This window comes from Lolium rigidum, chromosome 4, assembly GCF_022539505.1.
Source record: "Lolium rigidum isolate FL_2022 chromosome 4, APGP_CSIRO_Lrig_0.1, whole genome shotgun sequence".
Taxonomy (NCBI): domain Eukaryota; kingdom Viridiplantae; phylum Streptophyta; class Magnoliopsida; order Poales; family Poaceae; genus Lolium; species Lolium rigidum.
The window spans coordinates 126,025,089-126,043,858 of NC_061511.1; the positions used below are offsets into that span (position 1 = coordinate 126,025,089).

The 18,770-nt window shown below is 46.2% G+C and overlaps 2 protein-coding genes and 1 non-coding gene across 5 annotated transcripts; 1 reads left to right on the forward strand and 2 right to left on the reverse strand.

Annotated features, from left to right (window-relative positions):
* The first annotated feature begins 4,979 nt into the window (after positions 1–4,979).
* LOC124705565 (probable methyltransferase PMT8) lies at positions 4,980–10,124 on the forward strand. 3 transcript variants are annotated; one of them, XM_047237272.1, is made up of 8 exons: positions 4,980–5,050; positions 5,952–6,314; positions 6,409–6,573; positions 6,886–7,068; positions 7,186–7,780; positions 8,568–8,680; positions 8,772–8,992; positions 9,806–10,124. In XM_047237272.1, exons 2-8 carry the CDS (start codon positions 6,060–6,062, stop codon positions 10,122–10,124), a joined length of 1,851 nt encoding a protein of 616 aa, XP_047093228.1. In that variant the 5' UTR covers positions 4,980–5,050; positions 5,952–6,059. The 3 variants fall into 3 exon arrangements, with proteins under 3 accessions (XP_047093228.1, XP_047093226.1, XP_047093227.1); XM_047237270.1 differs by lacking the exon at positions 4,980–5,050 and adding an exon at positions 5,637–5,874; XM_047237271.1 differs by lacking the exon at positions 4,980–5,050 and adding an exon at positions 5,637–5,856.
* Positions 10,125–12,624: 2,500 nt separating this feature from the next.
* LOC124705567 (pentatricopeptide repeat-containing protein At5g04780, mitochondrial-like) lies at positions 12,625–15,267 on the reverse strand. The gene has a single exon (XM_047237273.1). The coding sequence runs from the start codon at positions 15,202–15,204 to the stop codon at positions 12,991–12,993; it is 2,214 nt and encodes a 737-aa protein (XP_047093229.1). The 5' UTR covers positions 15,205–15,267; the 3' UTR covers positions 12,625–12,990.
* A 684-nt stretch (positions 15,268–15,951) lies between these two features.
* TRNAN-GUU lies at positions 15,952–16,025 on the reverse strand. Its single transcript has one exon. It is a non-coding gene; the product is annotated as a tRNA-Asn (tRNA).
* Between the last annotated feature and the right edge of the window lie 2,745 nt (positions 16,026–18,770).

An 18,770-nucleotide genomic window follows, 5' to 3' on the forward strand; every position in this document is an offset into this window, starting at 1 on the left:
TCACCGTATCCGAGAAAAAACATATCAACAGACCGAGCGGTCAGTTTGGTGCATCTGCTCAGGAGGTAGGAGAACATAGCAAATGCAAGCAAATAAACGAATAGCCTGAGTAACTGAGAATCAGCACGTAGACGCCTGAGAGGACATGCCACTTGAAGGCAAAAGCAAGGCTGAATGTTAATGAGGTAAGTCGATCGTAGAGCTACAGCCTACCAGAAATGCGATGAAGGAGGAAGTAATCATCATAGCACGAGTAGTCTCAAGAAGATTGATGCTTTGTGCTCGCTGCATATACCCATTTTGAGTATGCGCCGACACGAATTGAGCGAGGTGCCTGACAAAGAAGGACACCAGTTTCCCAGATAGTACTCACCTGCAGAATCAGCATGAAACACACTTATTAGTCAGAACATCGAAAGTACCTAACCATGCAGCCGCAAAGTCAGATAACAGAGTACCTGATCATGAGCCATAAAAACAACCAGGTGTACCGAAAAATCATCAATGAATAAAATATAGACGATATTCCCTTTAGCCAAAGGAGCCATACCCCAAACATCTCATCGAACTAAATCAAAAGGCTCAGCTGAGATACAAAAAAAAAAAAAAAAAACACACTAGTAGGATAGGAAGCTGAATCTGTTTGCCTAACCTACAACCCCGATGTTTTAAAGACACATCTCCCCGAGACAGACTTTAAGACCACGACGGAGTAATGACAATAAACGTGAGCCACAAAGGTCACCTGCACGATGATGCCACCGTTGAAAGGATGCTGGATCGATGGCGGCAAGACATCATTCTGGGAACCCCAAGAGGAAGGTGTGATGCGACAAAGAAGAAGTTTTCTCGCAAGAAACTAAGGTTATCAACCAAGATTAAGGAACACGTGGAAGGTTGTTGGTGGCGGAGTGTGGTTAGGCAACACCAGGGATTCCGCGCCAACGTGAACCTACAACACACCAAAGTACTTTGCCCCAACGAATGGTTAGAGGTCAGTTTAATTCACCGCTTGCTGCAAACAAAGATTAGATGTATTGTATTGATGTGTAAAGAATTGGACCGGGGTCCACAGCTCAGTGGTGTCTCTCCCGTAAGATAAACGCATGTTGCGAACAATGGCATTTGGGCAATTGACAACAAGAAGGCATAATGCACATATATATCATGATGAGTACTATGAGATGTTCTTTCAATTACGACAAAGTACATAGACCGCTATCCAACATGCATATATGCCTAAAAAGTCCATCTTCAGGTTATCATCCGAACCCCTTCCAGTATTAAGTTGCAAACAACAGCCAATTGCATTAAGTATGGTGCGTAATGTAATCAACACAAATATCCTTAGACAAAGCATCAATGTTTTATCCCTAGTGGCAACATCACATCCACAACCTTAGAACTTTCTCGTCATCGTCCCGCATTCAATGGAGGCATGAACCCACTATCGAGCATAAATACTCCCTCTTGGAGTCACAAGTATCAACTTGGCCGAGCCTCTACTAGCAACGGAGAGCATGCAAGAACATAAATAACATATATGATAGATTGATAATCAACTTGACATAGTATTCAATATTCATCGGATCCCAACAAACACAACATGTAGCATTACAAATAGATGATCTTGATCATGATAGGCAGCTCACAAGATCTAACATGATAGCACAATGAGGAGAAGACAACCATCTAGCTACTGCTATGGACCCATAGTCCAGGGGTGAACTACTCACACATCGATCCAGAGGCGATCATGGTGATGAAGAGACCTCCGGGAGATGATTCCCCTCTCCGGCAGGGTGCCGGAGGCGATCTCCTGAATCCCCCGAGATGGGATTGGCGGCGGCGTCTCTGGAAGGTTTTCCGTATCGTGGCTCTCGGTACTGGGGTTTTCGCGACGAAGGCTTTAAGTAGGCGGAAGGGCAGGTTTAGGGGCGACACGAGGGCCCCACACAACAGGGCGGCGCGGGCCCTAGCCTGGCCGCGCGGCCCTGGCGTGGCGGCGCCTCGTCGCCCCACTTCGTAATCCTTTCGGTCTTCTGGAAGCTTCGTGGAAAATAAGACCCTGGGCGTTGATTTCATCAAATTCCGAGAATATTTCCTTTGTAGGATTTCTGAAACCAAAAACAGCAGAAAACAACAGAATCGGCTCTTCGGCATCTCGTCAATAGGTTAGTGCCGGAAAATGCATAATAATGATATATAATGTGTATAAAACATGTGAGTGTCATCATAAAAGTAGCATGGAACATAAGAAATTATAGATACGTTTGAGACGTATCACACGTCGAGGCAACACCTGTGGAGGCATCAGCGCAAGTCAGCCTCAGCCTCGGAGGTGCGTAATTCGAATGCGTGAACGCCAACTTCCACATCACCGGACGCAATCGCGGGGGCCAAGCTGACGGCTTCAGAAGGAACACATCCTCGTCATCACCGACCTTCTTCACCGAGACGCCGCTGTCGCAGATGCCCTTCACCCCCCAAGTTCGGTGATAGCGATGTGACAGTCAATCACACCTCCGCGTTCTCGCCTGTGACGGAGCCGTGATGCGAGGGCTTCCACCTCGACCTCAATAGTTCCTATACCGACTTGTCTGCTATCGCGTGAGGAAGGCGGGCACGTGACCGACGACACCGTCTGTCCTCGTAGCCTCTTCAACGAGAGTAGCAACACCCGTTGTGTGTTCAACAATACGTTTGGCACACGTTACGACCACGACAAGGTATAGGCCACATTGCGGAATACGATACATGTATAATGTAATGAATGGGCGCCGAAATGTTGAAAATTTGCATGTGTGCAGGTCCTTGGAGACCAAAATCTTGGATGACCTGATCCAAGGCGGGGGGCATGCTTAGCCCGTCCTAGATGATGGCAAAGGAGGGTGAAGAGGAAGAAGAAGCCGACGTGGTTGATCGGCGCCATTAACAATACAAGAAAACGCAGGGCCGAGACACATGGTCCGAGGTGGAAGTCGTTGGAGGATGAATGCCTCATCGAAGATTGGAAGGCATGCAGCCTTGATCCCATCACCGACGCCAACCAAACCTCCACAAGTATTACAAGTGCATCTACGATCGATTCAATTAGAGAAATAAATTTGGTGATTATGCTTCGACCCACATGATCCGCAACAAGTCGGCTATGTCGCATCCGTGGGGGATCATCAAGGCAGCATGCAACAAATTTCATGGCCACTATGAGAAGGTCACAACGAGGAAGGAGAATGGCAGGACCATGGTGGACTACGTAAGTGCCTCTCCCATCCTGTGAACATGTGAATTTGATATTCACGTATTGATGCAATGCCATATTATTTGCTAGATGTATGACACGCTCACCACGTACAAGGACGACAACGAGGACAATGATTTCGTGTTCATGCATTGCTTCAAGAATCTCCAAGGTGTGAAGAAATTGGACAAGGTCCGGCTCACTCTCAAAGTACCGGCGATGAGGAAGATGGATCGCTCCCCTCCATGGCGCCCTCGGCCCATCTCCCAATCGGCAACAAGAAGGCCAAGGCCGAGAGGAATGGAGCGTCATCATTGGCCGGATTTGATGCTACCATTGGGAAGATGGTTTCATATTTTTCCTCCAACAACAAAGAGATGGGTGAAAGGGACGTCGCCATGTTGGACAAGCAAGATGTAAAGTTGGGGCTTGAGGGGGAGAAGGTGGAAGCCGGTGACGAGGGTTAACCTTGGCAATGCCCATGAGTATGGACTTGGGTTTTTAGGAAAGAGGGAGAGATGGTGGTTTCGAAGACTTGTTAGACAAACTAGACATCTGGCGAAAATAGATTGGAGGCTAAAGTCATCGAGATTGTACTAGAATTAGGGTTTGCGACAATGTGTGGTGTTACAGGTATTTCGATGCCCTCCCCGGTGGCTCCTCCTAGCCCTTGTATAGTGGGCTAGGTCTCAGAGTCCATCCCTAGGTCGGTTACGATGACATATCTCGGTTTACCCGATTTGGCTAATACTTGCCTAATTCCATCTAGTTTCTAGTCTTGGACTCTTCTTGGGCTTCATGGACTTTGTACTATCTTTCTTGGATCCGCGGCAGGGTTGATAAATATCGAGTACCCAATATGCTATACCCATGTCAGTCGGTAAAGTTGTGGTTGAGGGGGAGAAGGTGGAAGCCGACATGATGAAGGCCACGAATGAACACATTGCAATGGCCAAGATGACGCAAAGAAGCAAATAGGCGAGAGCATGACACGAGATGTACCGCGAGTGCATCAGCAAGGTGATGGTTGCCCAAGCGTTCGCGGAAATGACGACCATGGCAACATCGGCCGGCGGCATCGACGTGCATGGCAGCGACAACATCACTAGTGATGGCGGAGCCGCCGATGAGCGTGGACAAACTGGAGACCGTGGAGCTGCCGATGATCAAGGAGCCGGATGTGATAGAGGTGCTCACACCATTCATTGATCTATTTGGCCATGAAGCACAAGTTACCTTTATTCTTTGTAGCCAGACTATGATGGCGATTTGGTGGCCGGATGTGTTGACCGACCCATACTTTAAATTGCTATTTCAAAACTTGACCTGCATTTCATTTTCTATTGTGAGTTTCACTTGATTTTGGATCACTTTTTTTTTGAACAAGTCCAAATTATTATTGAGGCTATGATATTGGCATCTCTGCTGCATGAAGGGAGCTACTCTCGGCTCCAGCAATAACGCTGGGCGGATGCCGCTGCCGACGCAAGGTGCATCTTCTCACCACGACGCGCACGGCACGGGCACATTCCCTCCGCTTGCTAATAAAACAGCGCCTCGTGTACCGTGGCCTGTTCATAAATAAAGTGGTTAACACGCGCCTGCTAATTATCTCTCGGATCTTACTGCCACCACCATTAACACGAGCCACCAAGAGTGAAGCCCCCCTCTCCCGGCGTCTTCCCTGCTTCGCTCTCTCTCTCAGCCCCCCGCAAGTCGAGGCCTTCCGCTCCGCTGCCCCGCCCCGTCCTGCGACCGGAGCCGACGAGCGCCTGCGGCGGCAGCCAAGCGCACGGGATCCGCGCGAGGGTGCGTTGCTTCTCCCCCCACAGCATTCTGCTCTCCCCCCTCCTCTCGCTCTCCCCGTCGATGCGCTCGACCTCAGCCCCGCGGCTGCGATGTCTGGTTAACTTCCCAGAGGAACGGCGGCAGGCTAGTAGCCAACCGAAAGCGGGCGGATTTTGGGGGCTTTGCGCGCTCCCTGTCGCGTCTGGCGGGATTCGCGTTTGGGTTTTTCTGCTACTGGTTCGTTTCTATTCGTCGCGTTTGTTGGGATTTGGCTGGTTGTTTTGGCTTAGAAGCCGCGGTCGATTTGGAACTCCGGGGGATTTTTAACCCGCTGCTGCTGGCCTCGCGCCGGACGCACTCAGCCGTCTTCTCCGAGTGGAGCGGTGGTAGGATTGTAGCAGCCGGCAGTGCCCGTCGCTGTCTTTCACGCTGCTCGCGTTTCCATTCGGTCGTCAAATCGAAGCTTTTTTCTTTCTTTCCGGCTTATGCTTGGCTGCCTAATCCAGTCGCTTCGCACGAGAGCTTGTGTTTGCCGATGAACCGAATTCCAAGCCCGCTCCGCAGATCAGAATCTGCGAGTAAAATACTCCAGCTTTATTTAAAGTACTAGCAAGTGCTGCTCTTTCCTCTTCGTGATCTGCCCCCCACTTCACTCTTTACGACTGCCGCTCGCCCGCCTACCATTGGAGGGCACGGGAAGTTTGCATACTTATTCGGGGAATTTTCATCCTCCGTCTCGCACCAGTCTGGGGATTTGGGTGGGAGCATTTAACTCGTCCCAAGGATTTCAGTTCTTGGGGGGCTTCCATCTTCCTTCCCCCCTTCCGGTGTCTATCTCAGTTTTGGTTCGCTTCCTTCAACTGCCTTGGCTTTCTGCTACATAGTTATAGTGGTCTAATGGCTTCTTTTTGGTTTCCTGCAGATCCCTGCATCCAAGAACGCTACAATTTCTCCGCTCCTTTATGAATCTTGAGGACAGTCTATCATACTAGAGTGGAACTACTAGTACTAGGATTTGGGATCCTTCGAGATGAGGGGGAGAAATGACGGGGGGCAGAGCAAGAGGCCCATCGTGCTGTTGTGCGTGATGGTTGCGTGCCTCTGCCTCCTCTTCCTCTATTTCTCGGGCTCCAACGGAGGGCAGGCCGGGAGCGCGGCGCTGGAGTATGGGACCAAGTTCACGCGGTCGCTCGGATGGGGCAGCGATGCGGATGGAGACGATGGCTTAGACGAATCAATCTTTGGGACTGGCGAAGCAAGTGATGTTAAGCTCAAGAGCTTCCCTGTGAGTGTTCAGAACCAGTAATCAGTTGTCTGTCGATAATCTGTACTGTGTGTTTATATAACTGTGGATGTCTTTTCTTCCCTTTGGTGTCTAGGCATGCGATGACCGGCACTCTGAGCTGATCCCCTGCTTGGATAGGAATTTGATATTTCAGATGAGGTTGAAGCTGGATTTAAACCTGATGGAGCACTATGAGCGGCATTGCCCTCCTCCTGAGCGACGCTTTAATTGCCTGATTCCCCCACCACACGGCTATAAGGTCACAGGATTATCCTTTTTTTTCTGGTCATCTCTTTACAGTATTTCGATTCTGTCGCGGTGCGACAATGTTGCTGGTGTTGGGTTCACACACTAATCATTTCAACCTTAATTAAAAAAAACCACTTAATTTTGTGATCATACATCATGTGGTCAAGAATATGTCCTATGCCTGTAGAGTTTAGATGTAGTTGGCCTGTTCCTGCTGTGGAGCTGGACCTTGTATTACTATTACCTCCTGCTGACCTATGGTTCTGTTTAACTAGACCTTGACTAAGCCACCACATTAGAGTCATGAATCTTTGTTTTGCAGGTTCCCATAAAATGGCCAAAAAGTCGTGATATAGTGTGGAAAGCAAATATTCCTCACACTCACCTTGCAAAAGAGAAGTCAGACCAGAACTGGATGATTGACGCAGGTGAAAAAATTAAGTTTCCAGGCGGTGGAACACATTTTCATAATGGAGCTGACAAATATATTGCAAACATTGCAAATGTAAGTATGTTTGCATGTCTTGAGAACAATGCTCCGCTCAAAATACACTACACATATTTGAGTACCATGCACTGTTCAGCTTCACTGTTGTGATTCATCTCTTCTACTATTTGACAGATGCTAAACTTCAAAGATAACATTATAAACAATGAGGGAATGCTTCGTACAGTTCTTGATGTTGGCTGTGGAGTGGCTAGTTTTGGAGGATATCTTCTCTCGTCTAATGTCATCGCTATGTCTTTGGCACCAAATGATGTACATCAGAACCAGATCCAATTTGCTCTTGAAAGGGGGATACCTGCATATCTTGGTGTTCTGGGAACAAAAAGGCTTCCATACCCCAGTAGATCGTTTGAATTAGCCCACTGTTCCCGTTGCAGGATCGACTGGCTTCAAAGAGATGGAATTCTTATGCTTGAACTAGATAGATTACTCAGGCCTGGAGGTTATTTTGCATATTCATCTCCGGAAGCATACGCACAGGATGAGGAGGATCGTAGAATCTGGAAAGAAATGAGTTCCCTTGCAGAAAGGATGTGCTGGACAATTGCAGAGAAAAAGAACCAGACAGTTATTTGGGTCAAGCCTCTGAACAATGATTGCTACAGAAGTCGGCCGCGTGGTACAAATCCACCTCTATGCAAAAGCGGTGATGATCCGGATTCAGTATGGGGAGTGACAATGGAAGCTTGCATTACTCCATATCCAGAACGTGAGTGATTGTCCTGTTCCAGTCTTTGGTTGCTTCCTTTTGTTGCTTACCTACTGGCTGGATACTCGATATTGTCATGCTTTTCTAGTGCTTTTTTGCTTACTTCAAACTAGTTGGCAACGTTAGATTAATGTTGAACTCTTAGTGAGTATTGGAGAAGATATTTTGAGTCATAGAAACATCAGCTGTTGGTATAGAATCAATTAGGAATGGACACATGATATCTGATAATGAGATGTTATTTATCTGCTCACTGCACCCACTAGGATAAGATTCAAATATATTCTGCTGCTCAGCGACCACATGTAGTGCATACTCAGCTACACCCTTCTGCCGCCTTGATGATATCCGGTTACATCAGCCATCAGGGCAGTAATGTTATGATCTATAGTCATTGAGTGCCGAAAGGATGCATCCTTCTTTTTTATCTAAAAGAAAGCACACACACATGCATAGGCACACCATTCACTTGTCAGTACTTGTAAGCAAAGGATCTTCCGTTTATCTTGTATCCCTTCTTTTTCCCTCTCCCACCATGCTTTCAGGTAATGTTGGAATCTGGGAATCAAAATAATAACCAAGTTGATTACACTAAAGGGGGTAATAGGATGGTTTATGATCATTTAGAGCAGAATGAACGTAGCCTTCTGATCTCCACTCCCCCATACTTGTCATGCTTGTCAGTAATAGAAACACATGGAGACATACCATATCTTTTCTTTTTCTTCACTACATTTTGCAGCTAATTTGCATCTCAGCGAAGTAACGATTGACTGTATATTTGCAGAAATGCACAGGGATGGAGGAAGTGGATTGGCTCCTTGGCCTGCTCGATTAACAACCCCACCTCCCCGTCTCGCTGATTTGTATGTTACAGCTGACACGTTTGAAAAGGATACAGTAAGTTGATCTTATTATCATCTAGTGTCTTCAGAATTTCGTTGGGTGCTAACAACTCAGCAAGGATCACTGACAAAATCTTTTTGTACAGGAAATGTGGCAGCAAAGAGTAGATAATTACTGGAACTTGTTGAGCCCGAAGGTAAAACCAGACAGTATTAGAAACATCATGGACATGAAAGCAAACTTTGGATCATTTGCTGCTGCTCTCAAGGAAAAGGATGTATGGGTGATGAATGCTGTGCCCCATGATGGACCAAGCACTCTTAAGATTATCTATGACAGAGGGCTCATAGGCTCTAATCATGACTGGTATGCCTCAGTTCACATAAGGGATTTCCATTTGAGATGAATGGTGTCTTTGGGCCATGGTCTTGTTAGATACATAGATTTAGTACTTGCAAGGAGCTTTTAATTTTTGTGTCCGCAACGCATTAATAAGGTTTTATCATGTGCTAAAAATAAGGCATTATAGTTGAAACAGTGCTGCTAACCTTGTTCAGCAATGGCTGAGGTGCTCATGTACCATTAAAACACTTAGGATAAAACCCTCCATTGCTCTGGCAGGGAATATTCTCCACTATAATTTACCCCTTGTATTGTATGAGTGACACCCCAATAAGTTCCAGGAAAGAACCTTGTGAGATCAGTAGGTCCATTATGCTATGGTGCTACCTGCCCAGCTTTCATCTCAGATATGCTGCTATCAAAACAAAATTGGTTGGGTTGGTTTGGCCAATACTGCTAACATATTGGGTTTACCTCAGCCTTTTTTCCTTTAGGGTCTTATTTCTGAAAGCATACACCAGTACACTGTGTTGCACTTTAGCACTTCCATTCATTGTAGTGCTACTATGCACTTACTAAGTTTAGTCATATGACACACACAACTGGAAGTCCTTCTCTAGGCTTTCAAGACATACGATTAGTTTCCACGATAATATAGGAATGGTGAATACTCTTGAGTTACCAACTCATTTTTCTCGACCAGGTGAAGGGTTCATGATTTCTCTGCAATGTTATTATCAATTGTTTGCAATTTTGTGTGTGGTGAATTATACAGTTTCGGATTGTTGCTGGCAAGTTTGTTGACAGTTGTACTTAAATACAATGATGTATTTGCAGGTGTGAGGCATTCTCTACTTATCCTCGAACATATGATCTTCTGCATGCGTGGACAGTCTTCTCGGACCTTGATAAAAGAGGTTGCAGTGCTGAAGATCTGCTCCTTGAAATGGACCGCATCCTCAGGCCAACTGGTTTTATCATTGTGAGAGACAAGGCCCCTGTCATTGCATTCATCAAGAAGTATCTTAATGCACTTCACTGGGAGGCAGTAACTGTTGTGGATGCTGAGTCCAGTTCGGAATCCGAGGAGAATGAAATGATATTCATAATCCGGAAGAAATTGTGGTTACCAGGAGGCTCGCAGGACTCCACGTAATGTAGTCTTTTGAGTTTCTTTGGCACCATCAGCATCTGCAGCTCAGAAGCCAAGAAGCAAGCTCAGCTGCTCCCTCCAAATACACAATTCAGTATTGCTGCTCCAGAAATAGAATTTCTAGTCCCCTACCCACGTGAAGATAGATTATTTTTCAGCATATGGCAAAGCATCTAGAAGACTAAGCTCAAGCCTCTTCTTTTTTGTCTCTACAGATTCTGTGATGTCAGTTGATGTTCGTTCTCTAGCATGGTTAGGAAATAAAGCCTTTTGAATGTTCAGCTTCAGTTAGGTGCTTCTGGTCTATTTGTTAAAGTGTTATTTTGTAAACAGATCTGGTGTTTATTGTAAGAAGCGAAAATTTGTAAACATATTTTGGACCAATGAGGTTTAGCCTGGGATAGAGGTCTCAAGACTGCTGGAGTCTCACCCCTGAGGAATGTACTGCAGGTTTGTACCGAAGAAGAGTGGTGCTTCTGATGTATATGTTCCCTCTTTGTGTCTTTCTCTACGGATAGAGACATCAGGCAATAATATCACCTAGCAGGTAACACAGATAGAAGATGAAGAGAGAATAGGTAGAAAATTAGTTAGGGTCTCTTTGTTTGCAAAATTCTAAAAATATAGGGATAAGAAAAACATAAATTATGATGGCATATACTACCATAGTAAATCCTACAGGAATTAAAAAACACAAAAATTCGTAACATAACCTATTTTGTTGCACCACAGGCATGACATGGTTGTCACAAGAACAAACGAATTTTTATATGGGGCTGACTCGATGGAAAATTTCGTTCTAGAATGAATAAAAAGTACTCCCTCTGTCCTATAATATAAGATCTTGTTTGGTCTGTTGGATTGAAAACCATAAGAATTTTCATATGAAATTCCTTTGAACCAAAGACCGTGTAGCACAACTCACCATATTCTTTGTTTTTTTTGAACGGCGAGATTGATTTCTGGGATATCAATGTTATTACAAGCATGCACGATTAGCTCCGATGAGCATGCAACAACTGGACCATGCGACATCCCCACAACTCAACTATCTCCTATTAAGGTGTAACCTCACTGGATCAAATCCCGGGAATAACAGTATTGGTGAACCAGTTGGCACTTCTCAAGTTATGTGATAAACAGAGTTGCTGGCAAATTATGCGCGACGCTGTTCCCCTCTTGACCCAGGCAAAAGATCCATCACCTCATGAATCTTCCTGTGAATTCCCTATCATCAAAAGTTTCTTTATTTGAGCATGGATAGGCTGGAAAACTGAAGAACAATCAGTCTCAACAAAGTAGGCTAGTAAATATCAAGCGAGTCAACATTTCGGCCCTCGCTGCACTAGTCACCCTATCCTTAATGGCTAGAAACTGCAAACCTTGAAGTACAGTTGTATATCTTTTTTTTTTTTTTTTTTTTTTTTGAACAGGGATAGGCCCCGAAGGGCCTGGATACTGCATTAAACATAAAGCGGTGTGGTACAGAATACATAAGGAACCTCCAAGAACAGCACATTTTGGACCAGGTCCCTACCTTTTACAGAATAGACCCTGAACAAATAGAAGAAAAAGCAATCGGGTGCTCCTACACCGCCGACGATCACAGGACTCAAGCGACGGCCGTCGCCACCAGCACCGGGGACTAGACCACTTGGTGCAGTGAAGAGGATGAGCTCCGCCGTGAGTCCACCATAGGGCCTCCGATGGAGGTTGGAGAAAACCTGACGCAACACCAGCGCCAGGCTCTGGAGTTGCTGCCCGCCAGCATCAAAAGTCGGCTGCCAATCTTGGACCGCCGAGGATGAACTCCAAACAGCCGCAGTATCACGAACTCCCCAGCCTCCCCCAACACCGCAGAACACTTCAGCTAGCTTACTCTTCTCCTCGCCTCCACGGCCGGCCGAAGAGAGAGCAGCATCCGCGAACTCCGGTAGCGCGAGAAGACCGATGAACCGCTTATTGAAGAAGACCTCACCGGGTCTGCAAACCACGCCTTGCTTCCACCTTGGAAACCTGACGCCGTGCATCGCCGGCGACTGCCTGATGCCGCGGAGAAGCACCAGCACAACTAGCCTCCAGAAGACGGGGAAGACGGCCTTATTGGGGGAGATGCCTAGCTCCATCATCCTCCCAGGCCACAGCTCTAGCCACCAGAGCTGAGCCGCGAGGACGCCGGAGCACAGGGCGCACCAGATCTGGCCGATGAGATCCAGCGACCTACTCCCAATCTCCACTAAGGGTAAACCTACACTAAAACAGGCCCTAATACTACTACCGGCGCCCTTCCTTTGCCTACTCCAGCCAGCATCGCCGGCGAGAGTGGCTCCGGTCCGGCCCGGCTGTGCAGAGGAGAGAACCAGACGAGAGCTTTTCGAGAGAGACCGAGAGAGAAGGAGAAGGGGGGCTCTATGTCCCGTAGTACAGTTGTATATCAGACAGATGGATGCTTACATAGCATATTCCGTGCTAGGGTTACCTGCTTTCCATCCAGAGTTCCAGACCATCATCTACTTGTAGAATGACTATCCTCGCCACCATCATCAACAAGCTATCAGTGATATGAGCCAATCATGAAGTACATATGCATTGCTTTTACTGGATATCTGTGTAACATATATCTTCACTTCCTTTAACCTTCAACAGAGTTCTGGCCATTGCCCCTTTTCCCCTCGGATCTTGGCAAAAGCTGCAGGCTTTCAGCCTCCCATAAACCACACCATATTTGAGCCCAGGGGTTCAATATGGCTCCCTTTTCTTTTTGACGGTCAAGATGGTGTCACTGATTGCCCTTATCACCCATATCAGATGTTGCTGTAGTTTTTCATGGTCTATGAGCCAGTATTTTCGTGGCAAACCAACTCTTCATTTACCACATATCTCCACAGCTGCATGAGCCATCGTTAAAATGGTGATAGGTGCAACCATCTGAAATCAATATCTCCCGGTTCTTATCTCTTGAGATAAATTTGATTGAGGAATGACATTCTTTGCACATTCGAAAGTTCTTCAAGATCCGTATCGGTTCATGACCACACATGGAAATAAGTCCATAGCACACCGCAATCCGTTCGGTGTGGTGGCATGACAGTGGATCAACTTCTACATTGCAATAGGGCTCATTGTCTTGAGGGGCATACCCAGACTGTTCCATCCTACTAGCCACGTCCTTCCATGTACTCAAAATATTCTCAAAAGCAGGATGAGACAAATCTCCAGCCTCAAAAGAATCCACACTTGTGCCGAGATATAGCCAGCTACATTGTCTCTCGACATGCAACCCTTGCTCTGTCATAGCATCCCTCACAGATTCAGTTGAATCCCACAAACCATTGTTGGCATATATATTGGAAAGCAGCATGTAGTTTGAAGTGTTATTTGGTTCAAGCTCAAAAAGAGATTTTGCAGCCTTAGCCGCAACCTCCAAATTTGAGTGAAGCTTACAAGCTTTGAGAACAGTAGACCATAGGCACGCGTCCAGCTCATGTGGCATCTTCTGGATAAGTTCTAGTGATTCCTCCAATAAACCAGCTGTTCCCATGATGTCAACCATGCAGGTATAGTGTTTTAAAGTTGGTTTTATGCCATATAAATCTTCCATACTGTAGAAATAGTCCCGGGCTTCTTCCATGGAACCTTCTTGCTTACAAGCTGAAAGAAGTATGATGAAAGTAACAGGATCCGGTTGAATTCTAGATTGTTCAAGTGTTCTGAACAATTCTTTAACATCTCTGGGCATCCTATGAAGCAAGTAGCAACACATCATTGCATTCCATACTGCTACATCCTTTTCACCACTGCGCTCAAAAACAAACCTAGCATCCTCAATCTTACCACATTTCCCGTACATATCTATTAGTGCACTTGCAAGAGTATCTGGATAACCATGAGGCCAGTTTTTCTGTATGTAACCATGCAGTTCTCTCCCATACCCCAACGCCATTGTCATTCCAGAAGACAAAAGAGCTATCTGCACTGTAACCAAGTTAGGAAGTAAATCAGAGTCGAGCATTTCATAGAATAGTTTCAAAGCAAGTTCTGGCTTCTTGTTATGCTTGTAAGCTGCTAGCAGACTATTCCATGTGACAACATTCTTATTCCTGATTCCCTGGAAGACATTAGCAGCAGATACCATATCACCAGCTTTACCATAAAGGTCAACCAATTTGCTGGAAACAAATACGTTTGACGTCAAACCACTCCTTAGAGCATAGCAATGTACTTGCTTCCCGAGACGATCTAACTTGAGGTCTGTCAACAGGGAGAGGACACTAGTAAGTGAAGTACTGTTTGGCTGAATGGGGCAGCTATCATCAAGAAATGTCCAGTACTTTGCCTCTGCAGTGTTCAAGAGCTGCATGTATCTGAAAACTTCCAGTGCATCAGCACAGAGGCCAAAGTGATAAAACCCGGATATTAAAGCATTCACTGAGATCACATTAGGCTTCAAGCTGGCATTGATCATGGCTGACAAGAGTTCACTTGCTAGTTCTTTCTGACCTGCTCTAGCATACGCAGCAATGAAGATGTTATACGTGACGGTGTCGGGCTTAAGTCCATCCTGCTGCATCAAGTTAAAAGCTTCACACGCCTTGTCCATTCTCCCGTCACTCATATATGACTGAATCAACTCATTCCATACCGTGACGTTTCTCTCCCCGTCAATGGCGGAAAACACGCTTCTCGCGTAAGCAGACTCCCCGCACTGTGAGTACATGCCGATCAAAGAGGAACCTATGTAGACGTTCAATTGGATTCCGCAGCGTACGACGTAAGAATGCAGCTGCTTTCCAACGCCCAGCGCCATCAGGCCGGTGCAAGCAGGGAGTATGCTAGCGACAGTCACTGCGTCGGGCATCTCAGTCTCGCACATCTCCAGGAAGATGTCGAAGGCCTCATCGTAACGCGCGTTCTGCACACAGCCGGAGATGATGCAGTTCCAGGAACTGACCCGCGGCTTGACGCCCCTGAGCCGCATTTCGTCGAACAGATCCAGCGCGGCACCGATGTCGCCGTTTCTGGCGAACCCGGAGACAAGCGTGTTCCATGAAATCACATCGGGCTGCACGCCGCTGGCCTGCATGGATTGGAAGAGCTCGAAGGCATGGTCGAGCTCCCCGGCGTTGGCGTGAGCGCCCACGAGAGCGGTCCATGCGACGACGTCGGGTTCGGGGAGGGACGCGAACGCGGCGCGCGCGGCGCCGACGTCCCCGAGCGCGGCGTACATGGCGACGACCGCGTTGCCCACCACGGCGTCCTCCGCGAGCGGGGGGCCGGCCTTGGCGGCGAGCGCGTGCGCGGCGGCGGCGAGGCGGGGCACGCCCGCCCCGGCGCAGGCGCGGAGCACCTGCGGGAAGAGGAACCTGTCCGGCGAGGCCCCCGCGGCGCGCATGGCTGCGAACGCCTCGCACGCCGCGCGCCAGCGCCGCGCCCGCACGCATGCGCCAATCTCCTTGGCGTAGGCCGCGGCTGCCGGTCGCGCGCGGTGCGGCGGGGCATGGCGGCTGTGGGGAGCCCCGTCCGGCACCCGGGCCGGGGCCTGGAGCGAGCAGCGCGGCGAGAAGACGCCGCGGGGAGTGGGAGGCGGCAGCATGGTGGTCGCCATTTCTTTATGGCGTCAGTGCACTGCGCTCTCAGTTGGGCATTTGCAAATGGTAAGGAAGAGAGAGAATCTGTGCGTGTGGACCATGGAGTTTGGGTCTTATGGGCCAAAAGAGAAAATTACAGAAATACGCATAGTTGCCTTATTGGACCGGATGGTGTGATTGGCCTTATGCGTGGCGTAGCCCAAGAGGAAACCGGGCCAAAAAAATAAGAAAAAGAAGACTATCGCTAGAAGGAGGGCTTGAACCTCCGACCTTGTGGTTAACAGCCACACGCTCTAGCCAACTGAGCTATTCCAGCTTTTGTTTGTTAGACAGGCTTAACATTATATAGCAGTTAACGTACTAGCTTTTCCAAAAATGATTGTATGCAGGTGGTGGATACTATGAAAATGGTGGTTTCTCGGCAACTGCTTGGGCTGCAATTTATGAGGACTGTAAAATTCTATGGAGTAGTTTTGATATAGAGTATTTGTAATAGAGAGGCTAATTAGGTAGCTCATGAACTTGCTAAGAATGCTTTTAGTTCTAATAATAATTCTTGTACTTGGATTGATGAACCCGCTACTTTCAAAATTAACAAGCTCGCAAATGATGTAATTGTGTTATTTTATCAATAAAGCATACCAAATGGCTTTTCTCTCAAAAAAAATACTACTCCCTCCGATCCATACTATTTCTCTCTACTATGGATGTATCTAGAAGTAACATATGTCTACATACATTCATATTATCGAAAGTTAATATGAATCACAGGGAGTAGCTTTTCCAAAAGTAGTTTATGGCTTGGAATTTAGAGGATGTGCACACAGTTAAGACTTTCTAAACCCAAGGATTATCTTTTTGTTGTGTATTTCTCATGTCATGGTGGGAGTGTTATATAAGCTTCGATTAATATCCAAAACCAAAACAAAATGTACTTTTAGGTTCTAACCAAATACATTGAGCAATATTGGAATTGTGTATTTTAAAAATTATAAAATAAGATTTGAACAAAGTTTAGATAAAATATAAAAAATACATAGATAATCAATAAATCATCCTGAAAATTGCACATGCCACAAAAAGATTATGATAAATCCACCAATTTGATCAAATGTTCTCCAAGAGCCCCCGCCCTAGAGTTGTCACGATTCACCTTTTGATCATATCATCTTCTACGATCATATTACAGAGGGGATCGCACATGTGATGATGTCACACGGGGTCTTCTTGTCCCCAAAAGTGAGTAGTCCATGCACAATTGGAAATCCGGCTTGCAACCCTCTTAATGTCCTCTTGGTGTCCTTCCTCGTTGATTCTTGAGCATTGGAAAAGTGGGAATTCTTCCTACCCTTAGGGTTTGGAATTTTCTTCACAAGGGCGAACGAAGCCGGTAGATGCCATAAGTTAGGCAGTGGCTCATATCATAGTCATGTACATTGACACTGAAGTAGCATGTTGGAGCTTCCTAATTTTGCTAGACTTGGATATATATGTGATATTTGCAATACATTTATGTCACTACGAGATCGAACCATCCAAAGTAACAATGTCAAATCAATAGATCCTCGAGGAAAAAACTTTGAGATTGATAGTTGGATACTTTCATGTCCCCCGAGTTCACCATGCCATGTTGTAAGATATTTATTTGTCTTCAGATGCATACAATCGATGCTCGGAGGAATCCCTGGCCAACCGATAGCTTATCCCACTCCAAAAAGCTTTGTAGTGTGATGTCTGCAAGGTCACACATCGCGTGTAGCTACTTTTCAAAAGTAAGAGTATTGAATCCACCATGGAGTTGATTGGCAATGGTTTTATTGCCTCTTAGTACCTTCACTCAAAGGTACTTATAAGTTGCCTTTAAATCCTAAGAAAGTTCAAATAAAAGTGATTGTAGTTGATAAGTTGTGAACGAGTAAATAAATAAAGTAAACGAGACGGTGCAAATGATAGTATGATGATTAGGAATATCAATTTTGTCTTTTATATATGTTTGTGTGTGGAACCTAGGTGGGGTGGGTGCGCCACCTGCCCTCTTTCCCTCCTCGGTCGTTCGATTCGTTTGATTTATTCGCCCACACACTTCGTGTGACCTAAAAACCTATATAAAAAGGACCCATAGAGGCTTCCCCGAGAAGAGCACTGCAGAAACTCCAAAACAGAAAAACTAGCGAAGATTGGAGGGGGAAACTCTGCTGGAGCCTCCACCGGAGGGAGCTCTACCTCCTCCAACGTCTCCACCATCATCACCATGATGAAGAGGGAGTAGTCCACCTCTAGACTATGGGTTTGTCGTAGTACCTTTTAGTTCTAATAATAATTCTTGTACATGGATCGACGAACCCCCTACTTTCAAAATTGACAAGCTCGCAAACGATGTAATTGTGTTATCTTATCAATAAAGCATACCAAATGGCTTTTCTCTCAAAAAAATACTACTCCCTCCGGTCCATATTAATTGTCTCAATTATGGATGTATTTAGAAGTAACATGTATCTACATACATTCTTTCATATCATCGATAGTTAATATGAATCAGAGGGAGTAGCTTTTCCAAATGTATTTTACGGCTTGGAATCTAGAGGATGTGCACACGGTTAAGACTTCCAAAACCCAAGGCTTATATTTTTGTTGTGTATTTCTCATGTCATGGAGGGAGTGTTATATAAGCTTCGTTTAATATCCGAAACCAAACCAACATGTACCTTTAGGTTCTAACCAAATACATTGACACTAGTAGGAAAACCCTTATAGGTAGAAATATCAAACCCTTATAGGTAGAAATATCATCTGTGGCGCACGTAAAAAAATATGCTCCACAAAAATTCTCCTCCTCCACTTCTCCTCCACCATGTCTCCTCACTTCTCCTCCCCTCCCTTCTTCTCCACCACCACCACCACCACCACCGCAATCCGTTCGGTGTGGTGGCATGAGAATGGATCAACTGCTACATTGCAATAGGGCTCATTGTCTTGAGGGGCATACCCAGACTGTTCCATCCTACTAGCCACGTCCTTCCATGTACTCAAAATATTCTCAAAAGCAGGATGAGACAAATCT